The sequence below is a fragment of the Ascaphus truei genome, chromosome 4, assembly GCF_040206685.1.
Source record: "Ascaphus truei isolate aAscTru1 chromosome 4, aAscTru1.hap1, whole genome shotgun sequence".
NCBI classification, from domain to species: Eukaryota; Metazoa; Chordata; class Amphibia; order Anura; family Ascaphidae; genus Ascaphus; species Ascaphus truei.
In genome coordinates, this window is record NC_134486.1 from 395,851,959 (window position 1) to 395,875,334 (window position 23,376).

The 23,376-nt window shown below is 45.3% G+C and overlaps 1 protein-coding gene across 2 annotated transcripts in view; it reads left to right on the forward strand.

Moving 5' to 3' along the window:
* The window catches only part of EFHC1 (EF-hand domain containing 1), a 56,552-nt gene extending 35,934 nt beyond the window's left edge, over positions 1–20,618 (forward strand). The window contains exons 9-11 of one of the 2 annotated variants that reach the window (XM_075598597.1): positions 2,204–2,351; positions 19,170–19,275; positions 20,410–20,618. In XM_075598597.1, coding sequence (XP_075454712.1) covers positions 2,204–2,351; positions 19,170–19,263 — 242 coding nt within the window. In that variant the 3' untranslated portion in view covers positions 19,264–19,275; positions 20,410–20,618. The remainder of the gene's footprint in view (positions 1–2,203; positions 2,352–19,169; positions 19,276–20,409) is intronic. The other variant, XM_075598598.1, reaches the window with a different exon arrangement.
* The last annotated feature ends 2,758 nt before the right edge of the window (positions 20,619–23,376 follow it).

Genomic DNA, 23,376 nt, shown 5'->3' on the forward strand with positions numbered 1-23,376 from the left:
TGCGCGGACTGTCTATGTGGGGAGAAGAGTGCGAGGGCTGTGTGTCTGGGGAGGAGAATGCGAGGGCTGTGTGTCTGGGGAGGAGAATGCGAGGGCTGTGCGTGTGGGGAGGAGAGTACGAGGGCTGTGTGTGTGGGGAGGAGAGTGTGAGAGTTGTGTGTGTGTGTGGGAGGAGGAGAGTGCAAGGACTGTGTGTGGGGAGGTGAGTGTTTTGCATGGGGAAGAGTTCTTTGCGTGGGGTTGAGGAAGGTGTGTGGTATAGGGAAGAGAAGGAGGGTACATGTGGTGTATGATACAGAGGGGGGGATAAATGAGGGTCAATATAGAGTGTTTAAGAAGAGGGTAGCTGATTGTGGTGGGTGTGCTTGTGAAAATGAGGGTGAGTGTTACATTTAAGCAAGGAGGGGGATGAGTGAGATCTGAAGAGCAACGGTATCATGAGATCTAAAAATCCGTCAAGGGTGACACTACTCAAAAAAAAATGTTGAGAACCTGCTGTTCTATGGTACTGCCTTCTGTGTAAACATTAAGGTCTCAAAGGGTGGCTAGATACCACTTAGCCCTTCACTGCCTGAGTTCACAAACAAGAGGTTGGCGTAATCAGAATGTTTTATTGCCACAAAACAAAGCAGTATAGACGGGTTCAGGTTTGCATTCATATATTTCGTATGTCAAGAAAGAAAAGGATTCTGTAATTGTGTGAAATGTGCAATACGCAAAACCAAAAATGACCTTACTTTGCTAATACAGGAACATGTAGCGCCAAGTGAAGTTGCGGGGTGCTCAATAAAAGCAGCTACAGCTGCACACTGTAAGCACTTCACAATGAGAATATAGTATTGCACACTACTTTTGAAGTTTAAAACATAATCTTTACTCAAGTATCAACGTTTCGGTGTAAGCGTACACCCTAACCTGTCTTGATGAAGCCTACTTCAAAAATCCGGGGAGCATGGGAGAAATGCAAACCACAAGAAAGAAGAAAAAACACAGCTAAGTGCAGATGTTTTTCTAATAAGTGACTAGATATTCTTATCTTGGCTCCTGTGTAATTCCTACTCACAATGTAGTAATATAATTAGGGCATATCACAAACATCGCAGTCTTTGGAGTATCAGGGAGTTGGTACCTCAGTAAAAAGAGAGAACAGGGACCATTGCGCAGATTGAATTAAAGTATTTTTATAGATTAAGACAGATAAGAAATGCACTTACATGGTGTGCATAATATAAAAGCATGTCACACAATTTGTGTATAAAATGCTTGCCGTCACGATAATCTCACCGCCACCGCTCTGTCGTGGGTTGCTGATACCGGCACCGGGTCCCCAGCTGTTATGGTCATTCTCCTCAGGGTCCCCGGCGTCTCTATAGGCGTCTCCTCTGTGCCTCCAACTTGCCTCGCTGGTATCTGGCTGCACTGGCGTCTCCCTGGGTTCCGACACGTCACTTCCGGTAAGGGCAACGTCACATCCGGTCACGGACTTCTGGCTGGATAACGCGTCTTACTGTTGCTATGAGTGTCTGAGAGGTTCACACTACGCGTTTTGCTTTTCCAAGCTTCGTCAGGAGTCTGATGAAGCCTACACCAGAATGTTGATACTTGAATAAAGAAGATTATGTTTTAAACTTAAAGATTGGTTAACCATATCATAGCCTCATTCTGCATGGTTCAATACGAAAATACGAGCAGCAGCACTTTTGTCAGTGAAAAGTAATTCCTTATTTATGGCTATAAGCATTAACCACTTTTCCTGTCAGAAGCAGAAGAACAGTTTATTACACTGCTATTAGTATACTCATTGATGCACATGGTAGTAAAAAGGGCACCACCAAACACTGTGTCAAAGAGCTTATGATCTAATTTTAAGAACCAGATGACATAGGAAATAAAACTTCTTATTTTACACAGGAATCAAACTTTTCTAGCGGGGACTCTCACTTCAGAAAACGATGTGTGTTTAATCTTAGGCTGCTGTGGTTCAAGAAAAACTGGAGCATAAAACATGCATTCATTACAGAGCAAAGTGCAGCTTCTCCCAATCACGCCCTCAGAATAGTGGATTCTTTGCCGTTTTTACGAAATCGAAGTATGCCCTGAAATAAAAATGTTCACCATGCTGCACAGAAGCAGCCTCTGTGTCCTCTGGCACAAATACCTGATTGGATATTTCTACCTCTGTAAAACTCTTCTCTCTCTCCAGTCTTTAGCCACCGATTCATCATCACCGACGCCGATGAGTACGTTTTAAACTACATTAAAGCTCACGATGACGTGTTTCCCGCTGAAGTGCTGAATTCCCTGCAGACACACATACATCCACATCCAGAGGAAGCACCCAGACTGAAAAGGTAGTGTAAGCTGCCTTTATGTTTCCACGTCTCCTGTAACCCCTTCACTGCTGTAAAGCAGAAGGCATCAGAGATGTTCAAAGAGCAAAATTTACAATTGTGTACATGTGTGGTATTTGTCTTGGTTTTGCTATTTTACCTGGCCCATTTCTGTAAACATAGAGGGATTTCACACTACTGTATGGTGTGATACCCAGATAATTAATAGGCATTCAAATAAATGCTTATTAGTACTTGTAATGGCTTTTGCAGCTTAGTTAAATAAAAAAATCTCAAGGTTTACAGGCCCCGGCTGGGCACGCAATATGGCAGTTTAAAGGTCTTGCAGGCCAATAAGAAGCTGAATGATATCCCTTGTGGCTTCCTGCTGGTCCGCATGGTGCGGGAGCTTTAGAAAGGATAGCGATACCGGCAGCACCTTTAGAGAAGTTTTACCCATTTCTTGCAGGCCTTCTGGCAGAAAAAAAGGTCTGTTTCAGGTATCCAGGCAGGCGTAAGGTGATGCAAAAGCTTAGGTCGCTATAAAAGAATACATCGAGCTGGGCTGTAAGAGCCCAATTGAACTACTTTAAAAAGATAATTGGTGATTTTTTTATTGGTCATAAGGGAGACAGCTGGTTGCCACTTTTGCCTTCAGACATAAACCCCAATGTGTAAAACTGTAAATGATTCAAAACAGTTGCTCACACCAATTGTTGCCGAGTATGGAAAAACATGCTATATGTGAAGTGATTACACCGCAGGCTCCCTCTAGTGTTTACATACGTACATAGCTCAATAGAGCAAGCAACTCTGGACCCCGCTGCATAATGACGGTGTGTACAGTTTATTAAGAACACAAAGCTTTTAATTCTGTAATACTCTGCCATTTATAAGATCACCATTACTTATGTAGCTGCTGTTTTACATTCCTTTTTAGAGGAGCTCAGTGTTAAGGTTACAAACCTTAGGGCAGTAGGGACACTGGAATTATTGCTGACACAGACTGAATCTGAGACGGGGAGGGGGGGGTGGAGGGGTGACCGGCTGGCAAACCTTTTCCTTTCTTGATAAAGAGCCTGCCAAGCTCCTACCATACCTTCTTCATTATACCTCTCTCACTCCTAAATGTGTACATCTTCACTACCTTATTACTGAATTCAGAAGAAAGCAGAGAAAGACAAAAGGTCTCAGAATTGTGGACATTTGGTTACCTTAAGGCACTTGAGTTGGGACATTTTGTACAAATGCAGAATAACTGGCCAACCTATACCAAGTGGTTAAGAGTTGGTGACTACACTGTGCTCATTCATATACAGTGTTATATACAGCACAGGTAGGAAGGCGATACAATCACATCTATGTTGATTAAGCAGGGGTGAGCAAACTGGGGGGCGCGACGGTTACAGATACCGTTCCCCAAGGAATTTAAATTAAATGCCGGGGGAGGCTTGAGGCCTCTGTAACTCCCTTTCCTCTCTCCGCCGACTCTTCAGCAATGCATCGCCATGGCAACACGGCATCAAATGATGCCACAGGGTCATGTGACGTGATCAGTATTGCTCGCCATAGACCTGTATGACTGCAGGTATGTTATTTATAAATGATCTGACTGTTACGTCATTTTTTCTAAATTTCACTCCAAGTATGCACCATTTCATATTCTATTTCGTATTAAAATTCTGGGGAGGGCGCTCCTTACCTGTCATCATTGTGTCCAGTATTTTTTAGACAAGCCCATGTAGAAAAAATATTTGTGGTATACGCGCTCTAGCGCCGAATCCATATGATGTGTTTGTAGAATAATCAGAAATAATCAAAGGCACAGGATATGGGGCTAAAAATCAAGTGAGTCAGAAAAACAACTCCCAGGTGGGGTGGAGTCCTTAACATAGACATAATGACCCTGAAGGAAAAGAGAAATGGGTTATAAACCCACTCCCCAAAACCTCGTTGGGATAGTCCCAGAATCACTATTGAACCACATGAGTTGAATGATTCTAAATATACTTACATATTTAAAGAGCCTCCATCCTGTACCTTTGGCAAAGCGTGCTGCAAATGGTAAAGTAGAGATGAGCAAAATGGTAGATATTGCGTACAGCAAGGAGAGTCGGTCCAAAATAGTATAAAAAATAGCTTTGTACAATATAATTTAATCTATAAAGAACCCCCAAAATAGTATCACAGCCTACAACGAATCTCCATTTCTCCGATACATTACGGCTACTAGAACTCGGACGTACATACAGTTCAGGGAGCGGCTAATTCACAGAGTACAATAAAATGTACAGTATAAAATGATTCTAAGAGCGTCCAAGTTTTCCCTTTTTGTTAGTGTCAAAAAGTCTGATTTTCCGTAAACATGTCTAAAAAGTGTAAGACAATTAATATGTTTCTTATACTTGGTGCACCTTTTGAGCGTGTAATAAATTGCCCCCAGTAGTATAAATGTTACCTGGATTTAGTTGAATTGCTGACATATGGGAGAAATAATAACATATATTGTTTTGGGTATTCCATCCCCCCAATCGCAGATATAGTGTGGGGTGCAAGGGAACATACAAGGTTACCATAGGTGTGGTGCATTACCTGTTGGCTCGCAGGAGGGCTGAGCTTCCGCCACGGGGAACCTGGGGCAATTATACTAGGGGTACTCACTTACAACAATGCAGCGCCTCCACCTGCGATGGCTCCCACCAGAGGGGGAGTGGTTCCTCGCAGGACAATCCCAATAACCAAATACACATACGTGATATAACCAAAGAGCTTTTAGTTGAGAACACAATAACACAGATATATCACACTTCATATAACACGTGTCCCTCTATAGAGGAGACACTAATCACAGTATACCACACCACTCAACCTCTGCACCACGGCGGGTGACGACACTTTATGCGTCACGGCGGACGCTAACACCATATGCGTCACGGCGGACGCTAACCTTCCAAAGAGTGATCCCACCCTGTGTCCAGTAACCCCAACCCAATGTCTCGCACTCCCAAGTCATATACCAATGTGTGTGACTGCGCAGCCACTATGTCTGGTGATAGGCCTTGTTGGTGCACGTGAGTTTGTGGGTTACCTGCCCGGGCTCCAGCCACGGGTGCCGCTATACCACTGGGGTTGGATCCGCCGGGATATCCTCCTACGCGTGGGGTGAATTCCAGCGTGGATAATATCACCGCAGCTCCGCACTGTCTGTACCTTGGCGAGGGTCTGTCTGCTGCCAGCAGGCCGCAGTCACTGCTAGCTTGGTCTCCGTGGAGATAGTCCAGCTCTCTCTTAGCAACCGATCAATGTTCGTGGTACACTACTAGCCAATAGATAATGGGGCAGGGTCCCTAACCTAGGGCCTGTCCCTACAATACTCAGCTAGGATGACTCAGGGCTATCTGGGGCCTAGGGGATTGCTGGCCTAGTGCAGAGAGTCACTGACCCCTGCACCCTACCTCCTTCCCCTAGCTGCTCCAGTCACCAACTCCAACGTGCTTTTTGCCCGGGAAATGTATCAATCTCCCCTCCAGGGAGATTCTTCAGCCCTATTGGCTCCCTGGCGTCACGTGGGGCGCAGCTGAGGCTCATGGGACTTGTAGTCCCTTCCAAGAGCCTGTCCCTGGTAGGCTAGGGTTCGCGCGCTATCACTGCGCATGCGCAATGTCCCTGGCTTGCCACCGCACCAGGATCCACACTGCGCATGCGCAACCACTTAGAAACTGGCGGTGCCCTCGCCGCCCTACTTCGAGAGCGCCGGGAGCCCTAACGACGCGATCGCGGCCCTGACAACCGGCCGCACGCGTCCCCGGCAATCCCCGAGCAGGACTCTGACCGCCTCCACACTTCCGATCGGCCGACGGGACCGCCATTGAGCTCGGCGGCACCCGCGATCGCCGGGAAGGTGAGGGGGCTTGGCAGGCAGGGGAACCTGGCTACATCCTCCCCCGGGTAAAAAAACCAACGTCCTCGCTTGGGACACAACTCATTATAACTATATACACAAGTTATATAATGAAAATGCATTTGCAAACATAACTTAGCGCATGCATGACTCTACACGAGATTACACAATTCTGTGAGCATCACAATCACAGATTGGATCTTGCTCCGAGAGCATTGCTGAGCTTCATAATGGGGTGCCCCCATCTGATCATAGGTTACCCGAGTTGGAGGGTACCTGATTCGTTGGCTCCGTCGGAGTTGTTCTTCTGCAACTCCCTCGGGGGAGTAATAAGCACAGTCCTGAGGCTCAGCCTCTTCACTTGAGGGGAGAAATGTCTCTGCACAGTCTCTGTTAGGCACAAAGCTCGGGCTCTGTGGATCCAAAGGCTGGCCTGTTGGTGCCACCTTAGTAGGCGTTGGCCTACGGGGCCCTTTATCCGTAGCTCCTCCGGGAGGTGCCCCTTCTGTGGAGCAGTCCCTTTGAGAGGGTCCTTCCATAGGATCTTCAGGAGTTTCAGAGTGGGTCTCGTTATTGACAGTCTCTTGACCCAGCTCTGATAAGTCGGGCTCACCGTTGAGCGGTGTAGCCAGTATCTCTGTCTCTTCATCTTCCACTTGTGGAATGGGGAGAAGATGGTTGCGGTGCCATACCTTTACCCGGCCGTCAGTGTCTTTGATGCGATAGACCGGGAGGCCAGGCATCTGGGATTCTATTTCATACACTCCGTCTCTCCATCGATCGGCCAATTTGTGTTTGCCTGGTACGCCCAAGTTCCGAAGCAACACAGCATCTCCTGGCCGAAGTTCCTGATATCTGACCTTATGGTCGTATCGCCTCTTATTGTCAGCATTTAGATTAGTGGTGGATTTCTCTGCCTGCTGGTACGCCTGCTGCAAGCTGTCTTTGAGTCGTTGCACATATTTGAAGTGGGTAGCATTATGTACCCCATCCGTTGAGACTTTAAGACGCACATCCACTCGCAATCTCGCCTCTCGCCCAAACATGAGGAAGTATGGGGAGAATCCAGTTGACTCGTGTCTGGTGCAATTGTACGCATGCACCAAGGCTTCCACGTGTCGACTCCACTCCGATTTCTGAGCACTCTGTAGTGTCCCGAGCATGTCTAGTAAGGTCCGATTAAAACGTTCGGGTAGCGCATCCCCTTCGGGGTGATACGGGGTCGTTCGGGATTTGGCAATGTTCAGCATTTTGAGCAGTTCCCTGATCAATGTACTCTCGAAATCCCTTCCTTGGTCAGAGTGAAAGCGGTTAGGAAGGCCGTAATGTACAAAGTACTTTTCCCATAATATCTTCGCCACGGTGAGGGCTTTCTGGTCTTTAGTAGGGAAGGCTTGAGCATACCGAGTGTAATGGTCTGTGATGACCAGCACGTTGCATATTCCCCGGCTATCAGGCTCAATACACAGAAAGTCCATACACACGAGGTCCATAGGACCAGAACTTTGAAGATGGCCCATGGGGGCGGCTCGGGTAGGTAGGGTCTTGCGCTGAATACACCTAGTACAGCGGCGACAGTGATGTTCAACGGCCTCTCGCATCTTGGGCCAGAAAAAGCGATCTCTGACTAACCCAAAAGTCTTGTCTATACCAAGATGTCCATGATCATCATGTAGGGACTTCAACACCAGGTATTGTAAGTTCTTAGGGAGGACTAGTTGTCGCCTATCCGGGTGGTTGTGGTATTGCACCACCCGATAGAGCAAGCAATTGTCTATTTCGAATTTGTCCCATTCCCGCATGAGCAAGGCCACCAAGTCATTGGGCGCGCGTTTCAGAAGGGCTGGGTTTTTCTTTTCAACGGCGTGCCGGATGATACTAACGACCGGATCTCGTATTTGGTAGTCTACCAGATCTTTCCACCGGAACACCTTGTCGTGCGTGAGGTGCATCCCTTTTGGGTCGCAGTAGGCGGCGGGGACAGCCTGCGACTGGCATCCCAAGGAATCGGCCACTCGTAATTCGGAGAAGGCCACTTGGTCATTAACTATGGCGGCAGTTTTACACATAGCCCCCACTCCGGGTCCTGGAAGTTCTTCCCATTCCTCATCATCTGGGGTAGCAAGTAGTCCTGGCCTTCGGGAGAGGGCGTCCGCCCCGATATTCAATGGTCCCGGCTTATACTTCAAGGAGAAGCTGTAGTTGCTGAGGGCGGCCTGCCATCGGTGGCCTGCTGCATCTAATTTGGCCGACGTATTGATGTATGTGAGGGGATTGTTATCCGTCCTTACCTCGAAGGTGACACCGTACAGGTAATCGTGGAGCTTCTCGGTGATAGCCCACTTGAGAGCCAGAAACTCCAACTTGTGGACGGGGTATCTCTGCTCACTGGGTGTCAAGCTGCGGCTGATGTAAGCTACAGGCCGCAGACCCTCCGGGTGCTTCTGGTGCAGGACGGCGCCTAGTCCATTTAGACTGGCATCCACATGCAGGACGTATGGCTGTTCGGGATCCGCATATGCAAGCACGGGCGCTTTGGTCAGACACTTCTTCAGTTTCAGGAAGGCCTGCTCACACTCAGATGTCCATTTGTCACCGAACGGTTGGCGGGCCGATACAGCCTTCTTCCCGGTCTCTGAAGGGTATATTTTCAACAGATTGTTCAGGGGTTTAGCCTTGCTCGAGTACCCTTCCACGAAGCGGCGGTAATACCCACAGAACCCCAGGAAGGATCGCAACTCTGTGACATTCTCTGGGCGAGGCCAGTTCACTACGGCCTCTACCTTGGCAGGGTCGGTGGCGATCCCTCTGGCGGACACTATGTGCCCCACGTAGGTCACCGAGGTATGGCAAAATCGGCACTTGTCTAGGGATAATTTCAAACCTTCGTTCCCCAGACGGTCGATCACCTTACACAATCGCTCTTCGTGCTCTTCCAGAGTCCTTCCGAAGACGACAATATCATCCAGGTATACCAGACACTCCCGTGGAATCATGTCCCCGATAGTCTCTTCCATCAACCTTTGGAACGTAGCAGGCGCCCCACATATACCTTGGGGCATACGGGTAAATTGATAGAATGCCAGGGGGCAGACGAAAGCTGTTTTCTCCTGGTCTTCCGCATTCATAGGCACCTGATAGTACCCCGATCGGAGATCGAGCACGCTAAACCAGTGACTTCCATTCAGCGCATTCAGGATCTCTTCAATGCGCGGAAGGTTGTACTGATCTGGGATCGTGCGATTGTTCAGAGTTCGATAGTCGACACACAGTCGTACGGACCCGTTCTTTTTCCGCACCACCACTATGGGCGACACGTAAGGTCCTCGAGATTCCGTCACAATCCCAGCGGTTTCCATGTCTTGTATGGCGTTCCTCACATCGTCCACATCCCGAGGAGCGATGCGACGAGAACGTTCCCGGAACGGAGTGGCATCACTCATTCGAATGGTATGTTGGGCACTACGGCTGCACCCCACATCCATCTCGCTCGTGGAGAACACATGTCGTCGTTGAAGCAGCTGGGTGGTCAACCGTTCTTTCCACTCGGTGGACAGCGTCGACTCGCCGAAGTTGAAGTCCAGATCGATTACCCGCTCATGCGCGGCCGCCGCCTTCACCTGAGGCATGGCTCCCACCGGGCTGACCGGATATATGCATCCCAACTTCTGATCGACATCAAATTCCATCGGAAATGGGGAGAGATTCTGCACATACACGTGGGTTCGAACAGGGATCTTAGCCGTCCATTCCCTCATTTCGGGTAGTACTCTATACCCTCTATGAACCTCCTCTTCTTCAGGCGCACTCTCCAGCGAGAACAGTTGGTCGTTCTCGTCTCGGTCGGGATAACAACACCAGACGGCCATCTTTTGCACTCTCCCTGGTAATATGGTTGTCAGTCCGCGTTGACGATTGTACAGGTCCCCATGACGCTCCAAGGCATATACCCGGTGGCACTCTTCTCGTAAGATGGGGTCTAGGAGCGAATCGGCCAGCGGCAATTCGTTGGTCTCTTTCAAGTAGGCTCGGATTATAGCTTGTACTATGTCCGCATTGGTTCCCAAGATGATTGGGTACTTGCAATGGTCTTGGGGCTCCGGGCATACCATGGCCGCTACCTGCATGGGGTGCTTCTTGCCGGTGTTCAGTTGGAGTATTTCCAGCTGGACCCTTACAATCCCATCGATGGGGTAGTCTTCATTACTTAACCCCCTAACCTTCATATGGTCGGCCGGCCTCAGGGGGCAGTGTTGAAGGTGCTGGTCATAGAACTTGCGATATATTATGGTTACTTGTGACCCTGTGTCCAATAGGGCCGATGCGTATATCCCTTCCAGTACCACGGGCACGATGGCCGCAGGGCCCACTTGACTGTAAGCTTCACAAGGTGAGGCGTCATCACTGGGGCCAGCGTCAGAAGGGGCATCCGTGGTTCCAGAATGAGGGAGTTCGGGGTCAGCTTCTGCCATAGGTACACTGCAGACCATTGATCGAGCTGAGTTCCCTCTATCGGAAGGGTGTTCCTCTGTATGACCTTCTCTTTCTGGACAGTTACGGAGGACGTGACCCTTCTTACCGCAGTTATAGCATACAACCGGGCGGCTCTCCGGACGACTCGGGGACGGGGAAGGTGGTCGGTCGGGGGGTCTTGGTTTGTACCCCTTGGACGAGGCAGCAGACTCTTCCTTCTTTTCTGTAGAGCCCTTTCCTTTGGAGACAGAGGGGCTCTTAGGTTTAGCGGTTGAGTGTAGCATAACATGAGCCTCCTGTAGTTTCACTTGCCGCAGCAACTCGGTGAACTTATAGGGGCCCCCGTCCATTATCTTGCTGCGGAGCATGTTGGCTATGGGGTGAGTGGGGCTTGATCCCCGCAGATACTGCTTATGGAGTGCTACATCCATCCCAGAGGCGGGAATCAGCTTACGATTGAGGAGGGTTCCCAAGACCAGCTGTAGGCGGTGAATAAAAGCCGACAAGTCCTCTCCCTCCTTCTGATAAAGATGGAAGTACTTCGTCCAGATCGCTCCTTCGTCTTCTGCTAGCCCGTATGCTTCCAACAGGAACGCCACCATTTCCAACGCCGTCAACTCGGGGTGTTGGTCTCTGTGGATGGTCACAATGGTAGAGGCGGGAGGCCGAAGACATTCCATGATACGCTGCCGCTTTACAGTGTCAGTGCACGACCATTCCTCTACGACTTTTACTGCATTCTCCCTCCAAAGGTCTATTCCCTCCTCCCCCTGGGGTATTGGAAGTACTCCCGAGAAGGCCTTAAGTTTCCGGTAGCCTTGGGACTGGGAGGCCAGGGTGAAAGCTTCTACGAATTGAGGTAGCGTCTCCCCCATTATGGAACCTTCGTTCGTTACCCTCTCTCTGGTATGCCTGGGGTGCACCTCGCTGGGTACGGGGTCGGGGGAAGAGAGCGGACTGTCAGCCCAACTATTGGCTTCCATGAGGGCGCTTGGGGTAAAGGAAACTTTGGGTTGGGGACGGACACCCCGGTTTGGGGTACTTGACACGGGTGCAAGTGGTGTCCAGGTACTGGTGGACGGTTCATCTGGATCTTGAGGAAGGGCTCTTAGTGAGAACATTTCCCTTATTACTGGTAAGTCCGAGTATATAAGGGGGTATCCTTCTGGCGGGCACTCGGGAGCTACTAGAGTGTTCGGGGCCGCTTCTGGGCATATGTCCCGCCCCACAGTGAATAGTAGGGCGCTCCAATGACAAGTAGAGTCGAACACCCTGCCACGGTACCATATTTTATCTGGCCCTAAGAGCTTTCTCAGTGAGTCCAGGATGTCAGTTTCTGCCACTAACGCCGGGACGTTCCCTACGGCAACAACGTGTTTAGGTGGTTCACGGACGGTGATAGCCCACGTGTGGACCTCTTGACGTGAGGGAATTACCATGTTGCTGGTCTTCGGTGATACTGTTTTGAATAGGGCACCCCAGGTCTGAAATCTCAGCAGCGCCTCCAAATGTAACGGGTATTCCCCCCCCCCAATCGCAGATATAGTGTGGGGTGCAAGGGAACATACAAGGTTACCATAGGTGTGGTGCATTACCTGTTGGCTCGCAGGAGGGCTGAGCTTCCGCCACGGGGAACCTGGGGCAATTATACTAGGGGTACTCACTTACAACAATGCAGCGCCTCCACCTGCGATGGCTCCCACCAGAGGGGGAGTGGTTCCTCGCAGGACAATCCCAATAACCAAATACACATACGTGATATAACCAAAGAGCTTTTAGTTGAGAACACAATAACACAGATATATCACACTTCATATAACACGTGTCCCTCTATAGAGGAGACACTAATCACAGTATACCACACCACTCGACCTCTGCACCACGGCGAGTGCCCACACTTTATGCGTCACGGCGGACGCTAACACCATATGCGTCACGGCGGACGCTAACCTTCCAAAGAGTGATCCCACCCTGTGTCCAGTAACCCCAACCCAATGTCTCGCACTCCCAAGTCATATACCAATGTGTGTGTGTGACTGCGCAGCCACTATGTCTGGTGATAGGCCTTGTTGGTGCACGTGAGTTTGTGGGTTACCTGCCCGGGCTCCAGCCACGGGTGCCGCTATACCACTGGGGTTGGATCCGCCGGGATATCCTCCTACGCGTGGGGTGAATTCCAGCGTGGATAATATCACCGCAGCTCCGCACTGTCTGTACCTTGGCGAGGGTCTGTCTGCTGCCAGCAGGCCGCAGTCACTGCTAGCTTGGTCTCCGTGGAGATAGTCCAGCTCCCTCTTAGCAACCGATCAATGTTCGTGGTACACTACTAGCCAATAGATAATGGGGCAGGGTCCCTAACCTAGGGCCTGTCCCTACAATACTCAGCTAGGATGACTCAGGGCTATCTGGGGCCTAGGGGATTGCTGGCCTAGTGCAGAGAGTCACTGACCCCTGCACCCTACCTCCTTCCCCTAGCTGCTCCAGTCACCAACTCCAACGTGCTTTTTGCCCGGGAAATGTATCAATCTCCCCTCCAGGGAGATTCTTCAGCCCTATTGGCTCCCTGGCGTCACGTGGGGCGCAGCTGAAGCTCATGGGACTTGTAGTCCCTTCCAAGAGCCTGTCCCTGGTAGGCTAGGGTTCGCGCGCTATGTCCCTGGCTTGCCACCGCACCAAGATCCGCACTGCGCATGCGCAACCACTTAGAAACTGGCGGCGCCCTCGCCGCCCTACTTCGGGAGCGCCGGGAGCCCTAACGACGCGATTGCGGCCCTGACAACCGGCCGCACGCGTCCCCGGCAACCCCCGAGCAGGACTCTGACCGCCTCCACACTTCCGATCGGCCGACGGGACCGCCATTGAACTCGGCGGCACCCGCGATCGCCGGGAAGGTGAGGGGGCTTGGCAGGCAGGGGAACCTGGCTACATACGTTACATAAAATATGCACAGCTTCACTTTAGATATAAACCCCCAATGCTGCTTGAACACAATATTGTATATTAAATGTTTTATTGCACACGTTTTGTCATTGTGAATACAAGATATCTAAGATGAGGTAGTCACACTGATAATAGTAGAGGAAGTAGATACACATTCAAGGGATCTTTTCTATCTGCAGCAAGACATGTGTAGACAATAAGTAGCCAGAGAAAGAGCAGTTGTTAGAAAGGTTAGTATTATTAATTCAGGAGCAGATGAAACGGCAGAGCTACATGTGTAACTTTAACCTGCGGGAAGCATTTCTACGTCACGACAAGGACGGCTCGGGTTATGTGGACAGAAAATAGTTCATGATGTTAACAAGGTCAGGAATAGGCTAAGGGAGGTTATGTTATATCTGTGTGCTGTGAGCACAGAAAAGCTATCACTACAGAAGATTAACTCCTTCAGTGCCCTAATGACATACGATTTAGGTCAAGAAAAGTGCTACACCAGGGACCCTTATGACGTACACCGCATGTCCGTGGCTCATTTTTGGGGGGCTGTACACGATTGCATACCACACTGTAGTGGGAACCCCACCACTTCACCATCACAAAATAGAACTCGTCTTGTGGTCCGCCTGAAGAGAGGTAATGTGATTCCGAAGTGCTGGAGGGTTCGTGGCCACAGAGGTGGCAGGATTTTCTGGCACTAGAGGGGTTAAGCCATCAAATTATATTTCTAGGCAACACTCAAAATTTGGAACAAAAGTCTTGTAAATAAAATAAACATAATTGCAGACAATCTCCCCCCGCACATCTCACATCACACACAGAGACACAGACACACACACAGTCCCGATCCAGGCAAGGACACACACCTCCCATAGTAGCCACGCCCCTGCCCCAACAGATTTTCTGGACAGCCGAGGGAAACTTAGAATGTCCATAATTTGGGAGGCGAGTCCCTATGGAAGCTCAAAATAGTTGCGTTGACCTACAAATCCGCAGCAGAATGTACAGTGAAAGTTTTGTTTTGCTACGTGGTGCCGTTTGTGAGATTTCAATGCTTCGGACATACAAACAAACAGACGGGATCCAACTTAGAATTATAGTATAGATACATATGAAAGCATCTGCATGTCTGCACAGGTCTCCAAACCTTCTTGATATGCTCTATTGGCACGTGTCATACAGTGGTGAACTGCAGATAAGGATTCATTCAAATGAGCACGCAGTGGGTGTCTGGCTTTTAGCTTCCTATCCACTTTCTTAGCTGTATTTCCTAGAGCCAGTGAATGTTTCAGTTAGTGTATTGGCTATGTATTTCAGAGTGTTTATATCTCAGAAACTAAGGGGTGGAGAGGCTTCCGGATTTTAAAAAAAGAATGCAATTCTGCTCAATATTCTCCCTTTCAGATGATTAAAAATAAAATACAAAAGTTGTGAATGACCGAGATTGCGGCTTTGCAAAAATAAGCCAGGAACCGTACAAAAATTAAAACAGAGCTTTGTGCCCTCGTATTGTTCTGGCTAATGCTGCCATACACACAGTCAGAAGATGCAGCTTAACCATGCACTTAAAGAACATATCCCAAGAGTCATTTTCTCTTTACACCAAGTAGGAGCTGGAGAATACAAAAATGTGATGTTAACCATTAATCTAAGCAGACATGGCTTTAAAAATGTGCTGTTAACCATTAATTTAAGCGGACGTGGCTTGGAAGTTTGAAAGTAAACTTAGGTTGGAAACAATCATTTTTATAAGGTGACTCATCACTGGAGTCGAGCTTGAACAAGCCATGGGTAGAACAGACAATGTTAGCAAAGCTACTGCACGAGGGAGGGGCACTCAGAACACAAGGCTAGTGTAAAATGAACACTTTCAGGAGGGATACTAAAGAATTCATGTTTAACGAGGGAAAAACGTATATATATAAAAATAAAATGGGAGACCAAATACTTTTTGATCCAGTTTTTTTAAGGTTTATCCTACATTATTGCAAATACTGTAGGAATAAAAAGGGAAATACCCCATGAAAAAACATATTCATTGTTACACATTTTAAATGGAAGTGTAAGTATATCACTAAAAATATTATTCTGTCAGGAAGCATTAAAGATGTGCAAATGTGCACATTTTTGTTTAAAAACTAGCCGAAATCCCAAGTTTTTTTTTTGTTTGTTTTTTTTTAAAGACTTTCCTTTTATACATGAGCAAACTTTGGCAGCATTTTCACATTTCATTGGTAGATCTGCACAAGTTGCGATATAAACCTTCAATTTCCTGCAGTTTTATCATCACATTTGAAGTATTATGATTTTTGGTGAATCATCGATTTTCTTTTATTAGTGATTTAAAAAAAAAAAAAAGATTCCGCGATTATATTGCCTTGTACTTTTTATAGCGAGTCCCTCATTAATCCATAAGAAAGCGAGGAAAAAGGCAAAATGTGTGGTGCTCTGAAAAAAAAGCCTCAAAAATTGTACTAGACAAAAAATAAAGTTCAATGAAATTGAATGAAGATTCCTGAAGTGTAACCCCCTGAATGATGAATAAGGGATAGCCAACCCATAACACGTGGAACAATCGTATTGTAATCACTACTCCATTGTAATCCGACTAGTAGGATAGGGTCCCCACAAGCAATGCAGTAAGGGACCTCACAATAAAGGTGTCCCAACATATGATATCAGAATGGAGAATTTGCATGTGATATTAAATAACTCACGTCAGAGTTGGTGATGTCCTTATGACTGTCCAGTCTTCTTCCACAACAGGGGGTGTGCTTCTGTTTTTTCTGAGGTAATTGACACGAAACAATAGGAAAAGGCAGGCACTAAAACTCAGGAAACAGAAGGGTAAATGATATCCAAGAGAGCGTGTGCCCATTAAAAAAATTATTTAATGGATACTACAAAAAAAAAATCTACATTACGGGGTACACAGACCCCCACCAACGCGTTTCGAGTGTAAGCTCTTTCTCAAGGTGACTGTCTAAAGTACTCACCAGTCTGTTTAAGTACCCATGAGGCGCGCTGCTGTCCACTCGTCGTTCACTTCCTGAAACCCTCAGGAGTGACGCGAACGTGATGACGTCAGCGCGTGCCGTGGGACATACAAAATACTACAACTTTATTAACCAAAAATCATTAAAACAATTGCAATACAGAAAACACACATATGAATACTTGGTATAACTTTCAAGGATGATAGAACACTGAAAAAAAAGTACATATTAAAAAGAAACATCATAAACTAAATGAATATCTCTATTAAAAGAAAGAAAATAGCTAACAAATGGATGGACTAGTTGACTAATATATCAATACACATAAGCACATAATGGTACGAATTAATGACCATTATAGACATATACACATATGCATAAAACGTCAACATCCATTTGAAAAAAGAGAAATCGTATAATGAGCTGTAAAGAACCTGGGAATGAAATAACTAGGGCTGACTGGTATATTCAATGGTATAATGAATGGAAACAAATAAATATATCAATTGATCATAAATACTATAATGAAATATTGTATATCAATTAGTACACTATTGACGTGAACAGCCATATGCTTGAACCAAAATTCCATTTATACTCTAAGTTATTAATGAAACTATAAATATAACACACACAGGGTAAATGTAAATGAGGGCAATGTACAGAACAGGGAAAGTTGATAAAGAAATTAAATGAGAATATGTATGGACACCTATAAGATATAGATAGCTAGTCCAATTTACTCATACAATAAAGAAATGATATATGATCATAATCCTCCCTTCTCAGGATTTAACCTGCATGAAATGCAGGACACCCCCCAGAGGCATAAGGAACAGGGCAACAAATTTTTATCAATTATTAATCAACGTAGATAGGGTGCCAGATCCCAATCAGAGTTAAGGCCATAAGGAGATCTTACTCACCCAGTGGCACAACATTTTACCAACTGCAGATTGGGAAGTATTGATACATTTTCTTATATGGGGATAGAGCAAGTGCCAGATCCCATCAGAGGGGGCAATAGGGTGGAACTTCTAGACAAACGAGAACTTTACTGGATATTCACATTAAAAACCAAAATACCTTATGGCCTTAACTCTGATTGGGATCTGGCACACTATCTACATTGATTAATAATTGTCTTCCTCTGCAACATTTGTTAATTAATTTGTTGCCCTGTTTCCTTATGCCTCTGGGGGGTGTCCTGCATTTCATGCAGGTTAAATTCTGAGAAGGGAGGATTATGATCATATATCATTTCTTTATTGTATGAGTAAATTGGACTATCTATCTATATCTTATAGGTGTCCATACATATTCTCATTTAATTTCTTTATCAACTTTCCCTGTTCTGTACATTGCCCTCATTTACATTTACCCTATGTGTGTTATATTTATATTTATAGTTTCATTAATAACTTAGAGTATAAATGGAATTTTGGTTCAAGCATATGGTTGTTTACGTCAATAGTGTACTAATTGATAAATACTATAATGAAATATTGTATATGATCAATTGATATATTTGTTTCCATTCATTATACCATTGAATATACCAGTCAGCCCTAGTTATTTCATTCCCAGGTTCTTTACAGCTCATTATACGATTTCTCTTTTTTTCAAATGGATGTTGACGTTTTATGCACATGTGCAGTGTCGACAAATCACCAAAAAATCTACTCGCCGAACAAAAAAATCTACTCGCCACCTAGTACCACACGTGTGCTGCTTGGGCCAATAGGAGGTCGCCACAATGTTAAATCCACTCGCCCGGGGCGTGCAAATGTATAGGTTTGTCGAACACTGCATATGTGTATATGTCTATAATGGTCATTAATTCGTACCATTATGTGCTTATATGTATTGATATTAGTTAACTAGTCCATCCATTTGTTAGGTATTTTCTTTCTTTTAATAGAGATATTCATTTATTTTATGTTTCTTTTTAATATGTACTTTTTTTTCAGTGTTCTTTCATCCTTGAAAGTTATACCAAGTATTCATATGTGTGTTTTCTGTATTGCAATTGTTTTAATGATTTTTGGTTAATAAAGTTGTAGTATTTTGTATTTCCCACGGCACGCGCTGACGTCATCACGTTCGCGTCACTCCTGAGGGTTTCAGGAAGTGAACGACGAGTGGACAGCAGCGCGCCTCATGGGTACTTAAACAGACTGGTGAGTACTTTAGACAGTCACCTTGAGAAAGAGCTTCCGCTCGAAACGCGTTGGTGGGGGTCTGTGTACCCCGTAATGTAGCTGTTTTTTTGTAGTATCCATTAAATTATTTTTTTCATGGGCACACGCTCTCTTGGATATCATTTACCCTTCTGTTTCCTGAGTTTTAGTGCCTGCCTTTTCCTATTGTTTCGTCACAAGAAAGCGAGAGCACGTGGTATACAATATATTCTCTTTGCCCATATGGACATAAATCGTCAATACTTACTGATCATCTATAAGCATCACAAACGATATATCCCAACACTCCTTCCTCATTTTCGTGCACAATAAACTGGGATTGTTATTACAGACACAGGATATCTATCAAGCTTAGAAATGCCATTCACAGCTGGTTTGCAAATGCAGAAGCTGATGTGTCCGGAACAGAAGCCCCTGCTCCTTAAATCAAATACCAGGTACTGTAGTAGCCAAGAATTAGAAACTTCAAGTCAGACTAGACACCTGAAATAACATAAAATCATACAATGATACATGGAATATTTTTTAACATGTTTTTACCATTTTGCTTGAGTGATATACCAGTTACACAAGTTCTTGTACGTGACAAAAATCCTCCACCTTACAGAGTTGGTTTGCGGGTCGTGCACTTCCTTAACCCAGGTTTTGCTCTAAAAGCTGTGGAAAACAGCAGGCATTAGCTTAAAGGGATCCGAGTTAAAAGTGGATAAGAAGCTAAAAGTGATGCACAGAGTGCTCATTTGCATGTCATTACCCAGAATTCCTAGCCCCAATGGAAGCACTGAATGCTGTATGGTTATGGAGTAAGGTAGGTTTGGGACACGTCAGACGTGAAGGTGCTCATAAATGTTCTTCATCATTACTGCTTGAGTGATAGAAATACTTCCAAGACCTAATTTTTTCAGTCAAACATTTGACAAAGCAAAAGTAAGCTGCTGGGATATTCATACTCATTTCTGCAATGGTATACTGTAGATTTTAATGTTCTGCATTTTTAAAAAAAAGTGATTGGTTTAAGTCAGACTTTATTGAAGCCCCGATACCATTATTGATGAGAATCAATGAAATGGCCTTGCAAGGAGTAAAATGCGATTCAAACGAATGAGGTTTGAAAATCAAAAGCCACGATGGCAACAAAATAGGCCTGATGCATTAGGTAAACAACTTCAGAGCAATGCATTGCTCTGCTCATCTAACACTGGAGAATGAATGGGAACAAAATATATGTAGGTGGAGCCAGCACTTCTGGATGTATTGTATGAGATGCCATCTCTCCTTATGGTCACTGTCCTTAACTGTAGGCATTTCATAATACAAAATACAAAAGGAAGAAAGGGATGCAAAAATTAGGACAAAATAAACGTTATTCTTGGCATGTAAAAAGAAAGCACCAACATTTCGGGTATAGACTTGCCCCCTTCATCAGGTTGTTTGTGAGCTGTGTGATGCCTCCCACTTTCTTCCTTCTGAGTTTCCATTCATTTCATGATATAAACACATACTCAGATTCACTTTTCATCACGGGACATGTGCACTACTTGTCTAGATATGTCACTTTCCTTGTTTTTCAGCTGATCGACAGGTCATCCAACGGAGACAACAAAATCAGCTATAGCAACTTCAAGCTTGACTACCGACCTGCCTATGAAAACTTGGATAACGTGCATCACAATAGTCAAACTTCCTTGTTCAGCCATTTTATTTTTCTGAGATCCTATAAATGTGGTTTTATTCTAAGAAACACAAAACTGAAATAAAATCGATATTTATTCTACAGTCACTTTTGCAATACAGCTGCATTAATCTCTTATTTAATGGGCATTTTAAATGGTGCCTACATGACACATATTGTTTGTGCTCGTGTGGAATTAACTAATTCTGTTACCCAGGATGACAACAAAAAAAACACTGCTTTTCTTATCAAACAAATATTAATGCAAGATCAGACACACAAGCTTAAAAAAGGCAGAACAGGGATACGTACAAATTCCAAGCGCAAAACAAATCTCTGTGAAAGAAGTGAAAACATATTGTATGCAAGGACTGCATACGTCCAATTCTTTTAGTGGAAGTCCAAAATTCTGTCCCTTTTGCGGCTTTCTACTCTGGAAGGACGTTCATACAAAAAGTGTATAAATAAGGTACGCGGTAAGATGGCAAAAGAAATGTCATAAAAGAAGAAAGATACTTATAGCCAGGGTAGACCCTCTATCTGTTTTGTAGATCCACATAATAAGAGAGAATCAGGGCACTTCGGATTTTCAAAATGAATTTATTATAAAGCCAAAGGGTGAACCCACGTTTCGCCTGCCTGTGCAGCCTTTTTATCCCTTGACGAGGGCTGTGCAGTCAGCCGAAACGTGGGTTCACCCTTTGGCATATAATGTATTCATTTTGAAAATCCAAAGTGCTCAGATTCTCTCATATTAAAACAAAACTCAGAACATTTACTTAGGTAAATAAGGTACATAAGATGGCAAAAGAATGGTCAGAACAATGGGGCCACGCATTGGAACTAGAGAGGAGAAATATGAGAAATGTGAAAAAACGATGCATGAAACAGCTTTGCAGCAACGAGATGGGAACTCCATCATTACCAGTAGCCATAGTTTCTGGAAGTGAACACAAGAGAAACACGGAAACATTAAGACCACATTGTATTTTCTTATGTGGCAGAGAAGAAACTTCCATTAGTTCCTTGCAGCCTCTCTAGTCACTGTAGATGATAAGCGTCTTCCGCCTTGTGGAAGAGGAGTTCAACATCTTGTCATGGGAACAGCACTTTTCGAAGGAAGTACCCAACCGGACACTTTGGTACAATACCTAGAGATTGACATATTCTTTCAAATTGCCATCTTGTCAAGAGTTCCTGCACAATGTCATGTGAACCGTGTAGTGAGACAGGCATCAAAAACACCACAGAAACATTGGACAGCGTTAAACAAACTTTTACACTGAATCCTGTTTCGATGCTTCTACACCATTTTATTTTTTAAATATCTGGCAGTTTGCAAAACAGAATTTAACAATCATCTGAATAAAATGTACTGTTTTCTTGTTTAGTTAATAAAAAATATTTGTAGTAACCAGGGGAAAAGGCACTTTAGAAAAAAATATGTTACACCACACAGCCAAACACTGATATAATATGTTTTCCCTTGAGTCTGTCTGGTTCACTAAAGAATGATAACAGCCAGCTTATCTGTGCATTGCTTTGAAATACCAAAATTGTAAGGAACAAAATGAACATACGCTCCAAGATAACAAACTCCCCAAGCAAGAACGTTAGAGCAGCGATGCCACTTATCAGATGCAAATAAAGCAGAATTATGAGCCTCTGTGTATAAAGTAGCATTTGTTTAGCAATGCCACATAACCGGCACATTGGCTTCTGTTCACTGTGCTGCGATGCAGTCTTCCCCTTGCTCAGGAAAATGTAATCCGATTTTAAACCAACGAGGAGGATGCATTTGACTTTAAAATTACAGCTGCCTGACCAGCAATGCATTTCATCCCCGGCCTATACAGCAACAGAACTGAGGTATCGCAAATGTAAACTAACCTCAGGTTAACAGACTCACCCCACATGCCAAACAGAAAGGAATGGATTAAGGCATAGTTGATTGAAGCCAATGGTTTCCTTGAAATAATTTATATTTACTAATATATTGAACAGTAGAATTATAATGTTAGTCAATCACTGGGAATTTCCCATCCTTTTTCCTGGTTGGTTATGATTTGTCATTGTGTTGTTCGCAGGGAACCTACATTCACTTCATTGTCTCTCCAATTTATCCAAGTAAATGGCACTGCCGCTGTAAAGTAACAAGCTCACATACAGAAGTCATTCAATGAAAATCAAAATAGCCACAAAAGCTCTCAATGAAACATATATCCGTTTGTTCAGAATGCAGCAATATGCAGCTTTGCTGTGGCGTATTCGCTTAAACATAAACCCCAGTATTTTACACGCATGAAGGCTGTGTGGTCTTGAGTGTAGAACATGTTGTGTTTGATTACAACCACGACCACTTAAAGCAATGGTTTCCAAACCTTATGTAACGGAGCCGCCCTTTGTAGGAAACAAATTGCGCCCCCCCCTTTAACTTCTCCAGAGTGGCCCTCCTCCAGCAGTGTCGTGTTGTCATGGCGACCCGACGTTGTATGAAGACGCATTGCCATGACATCACGCCGCCGGGACACTGCAGGAGGAGGAAGGACGTCAAGGAATCACCCGGCCCGGGAGGTACGTACAATCCGCCCCTGCATACAGTGTACATGTTTATTATTTGCCTGTGATAAAAGTTGTTTTTTTGGACAACACTTTGCGCCCCACTTGAAACAGTGTCGCCTCGCAGTTTGGAAAACGCCTACAAAAGCAGCAACCGTCCAAGTGGACTTATTGCCTAAGTAGAACCATGGGGTCCCGTAGAGCTCACTCTGATGCTCCCAGAATTAGGGACCCCTCAGTTCCTGGGAAATGTTACCATAAAAATATTGGCACATTTTGGCAAAAAAAAAAAAAAAAAAAAAAAAAA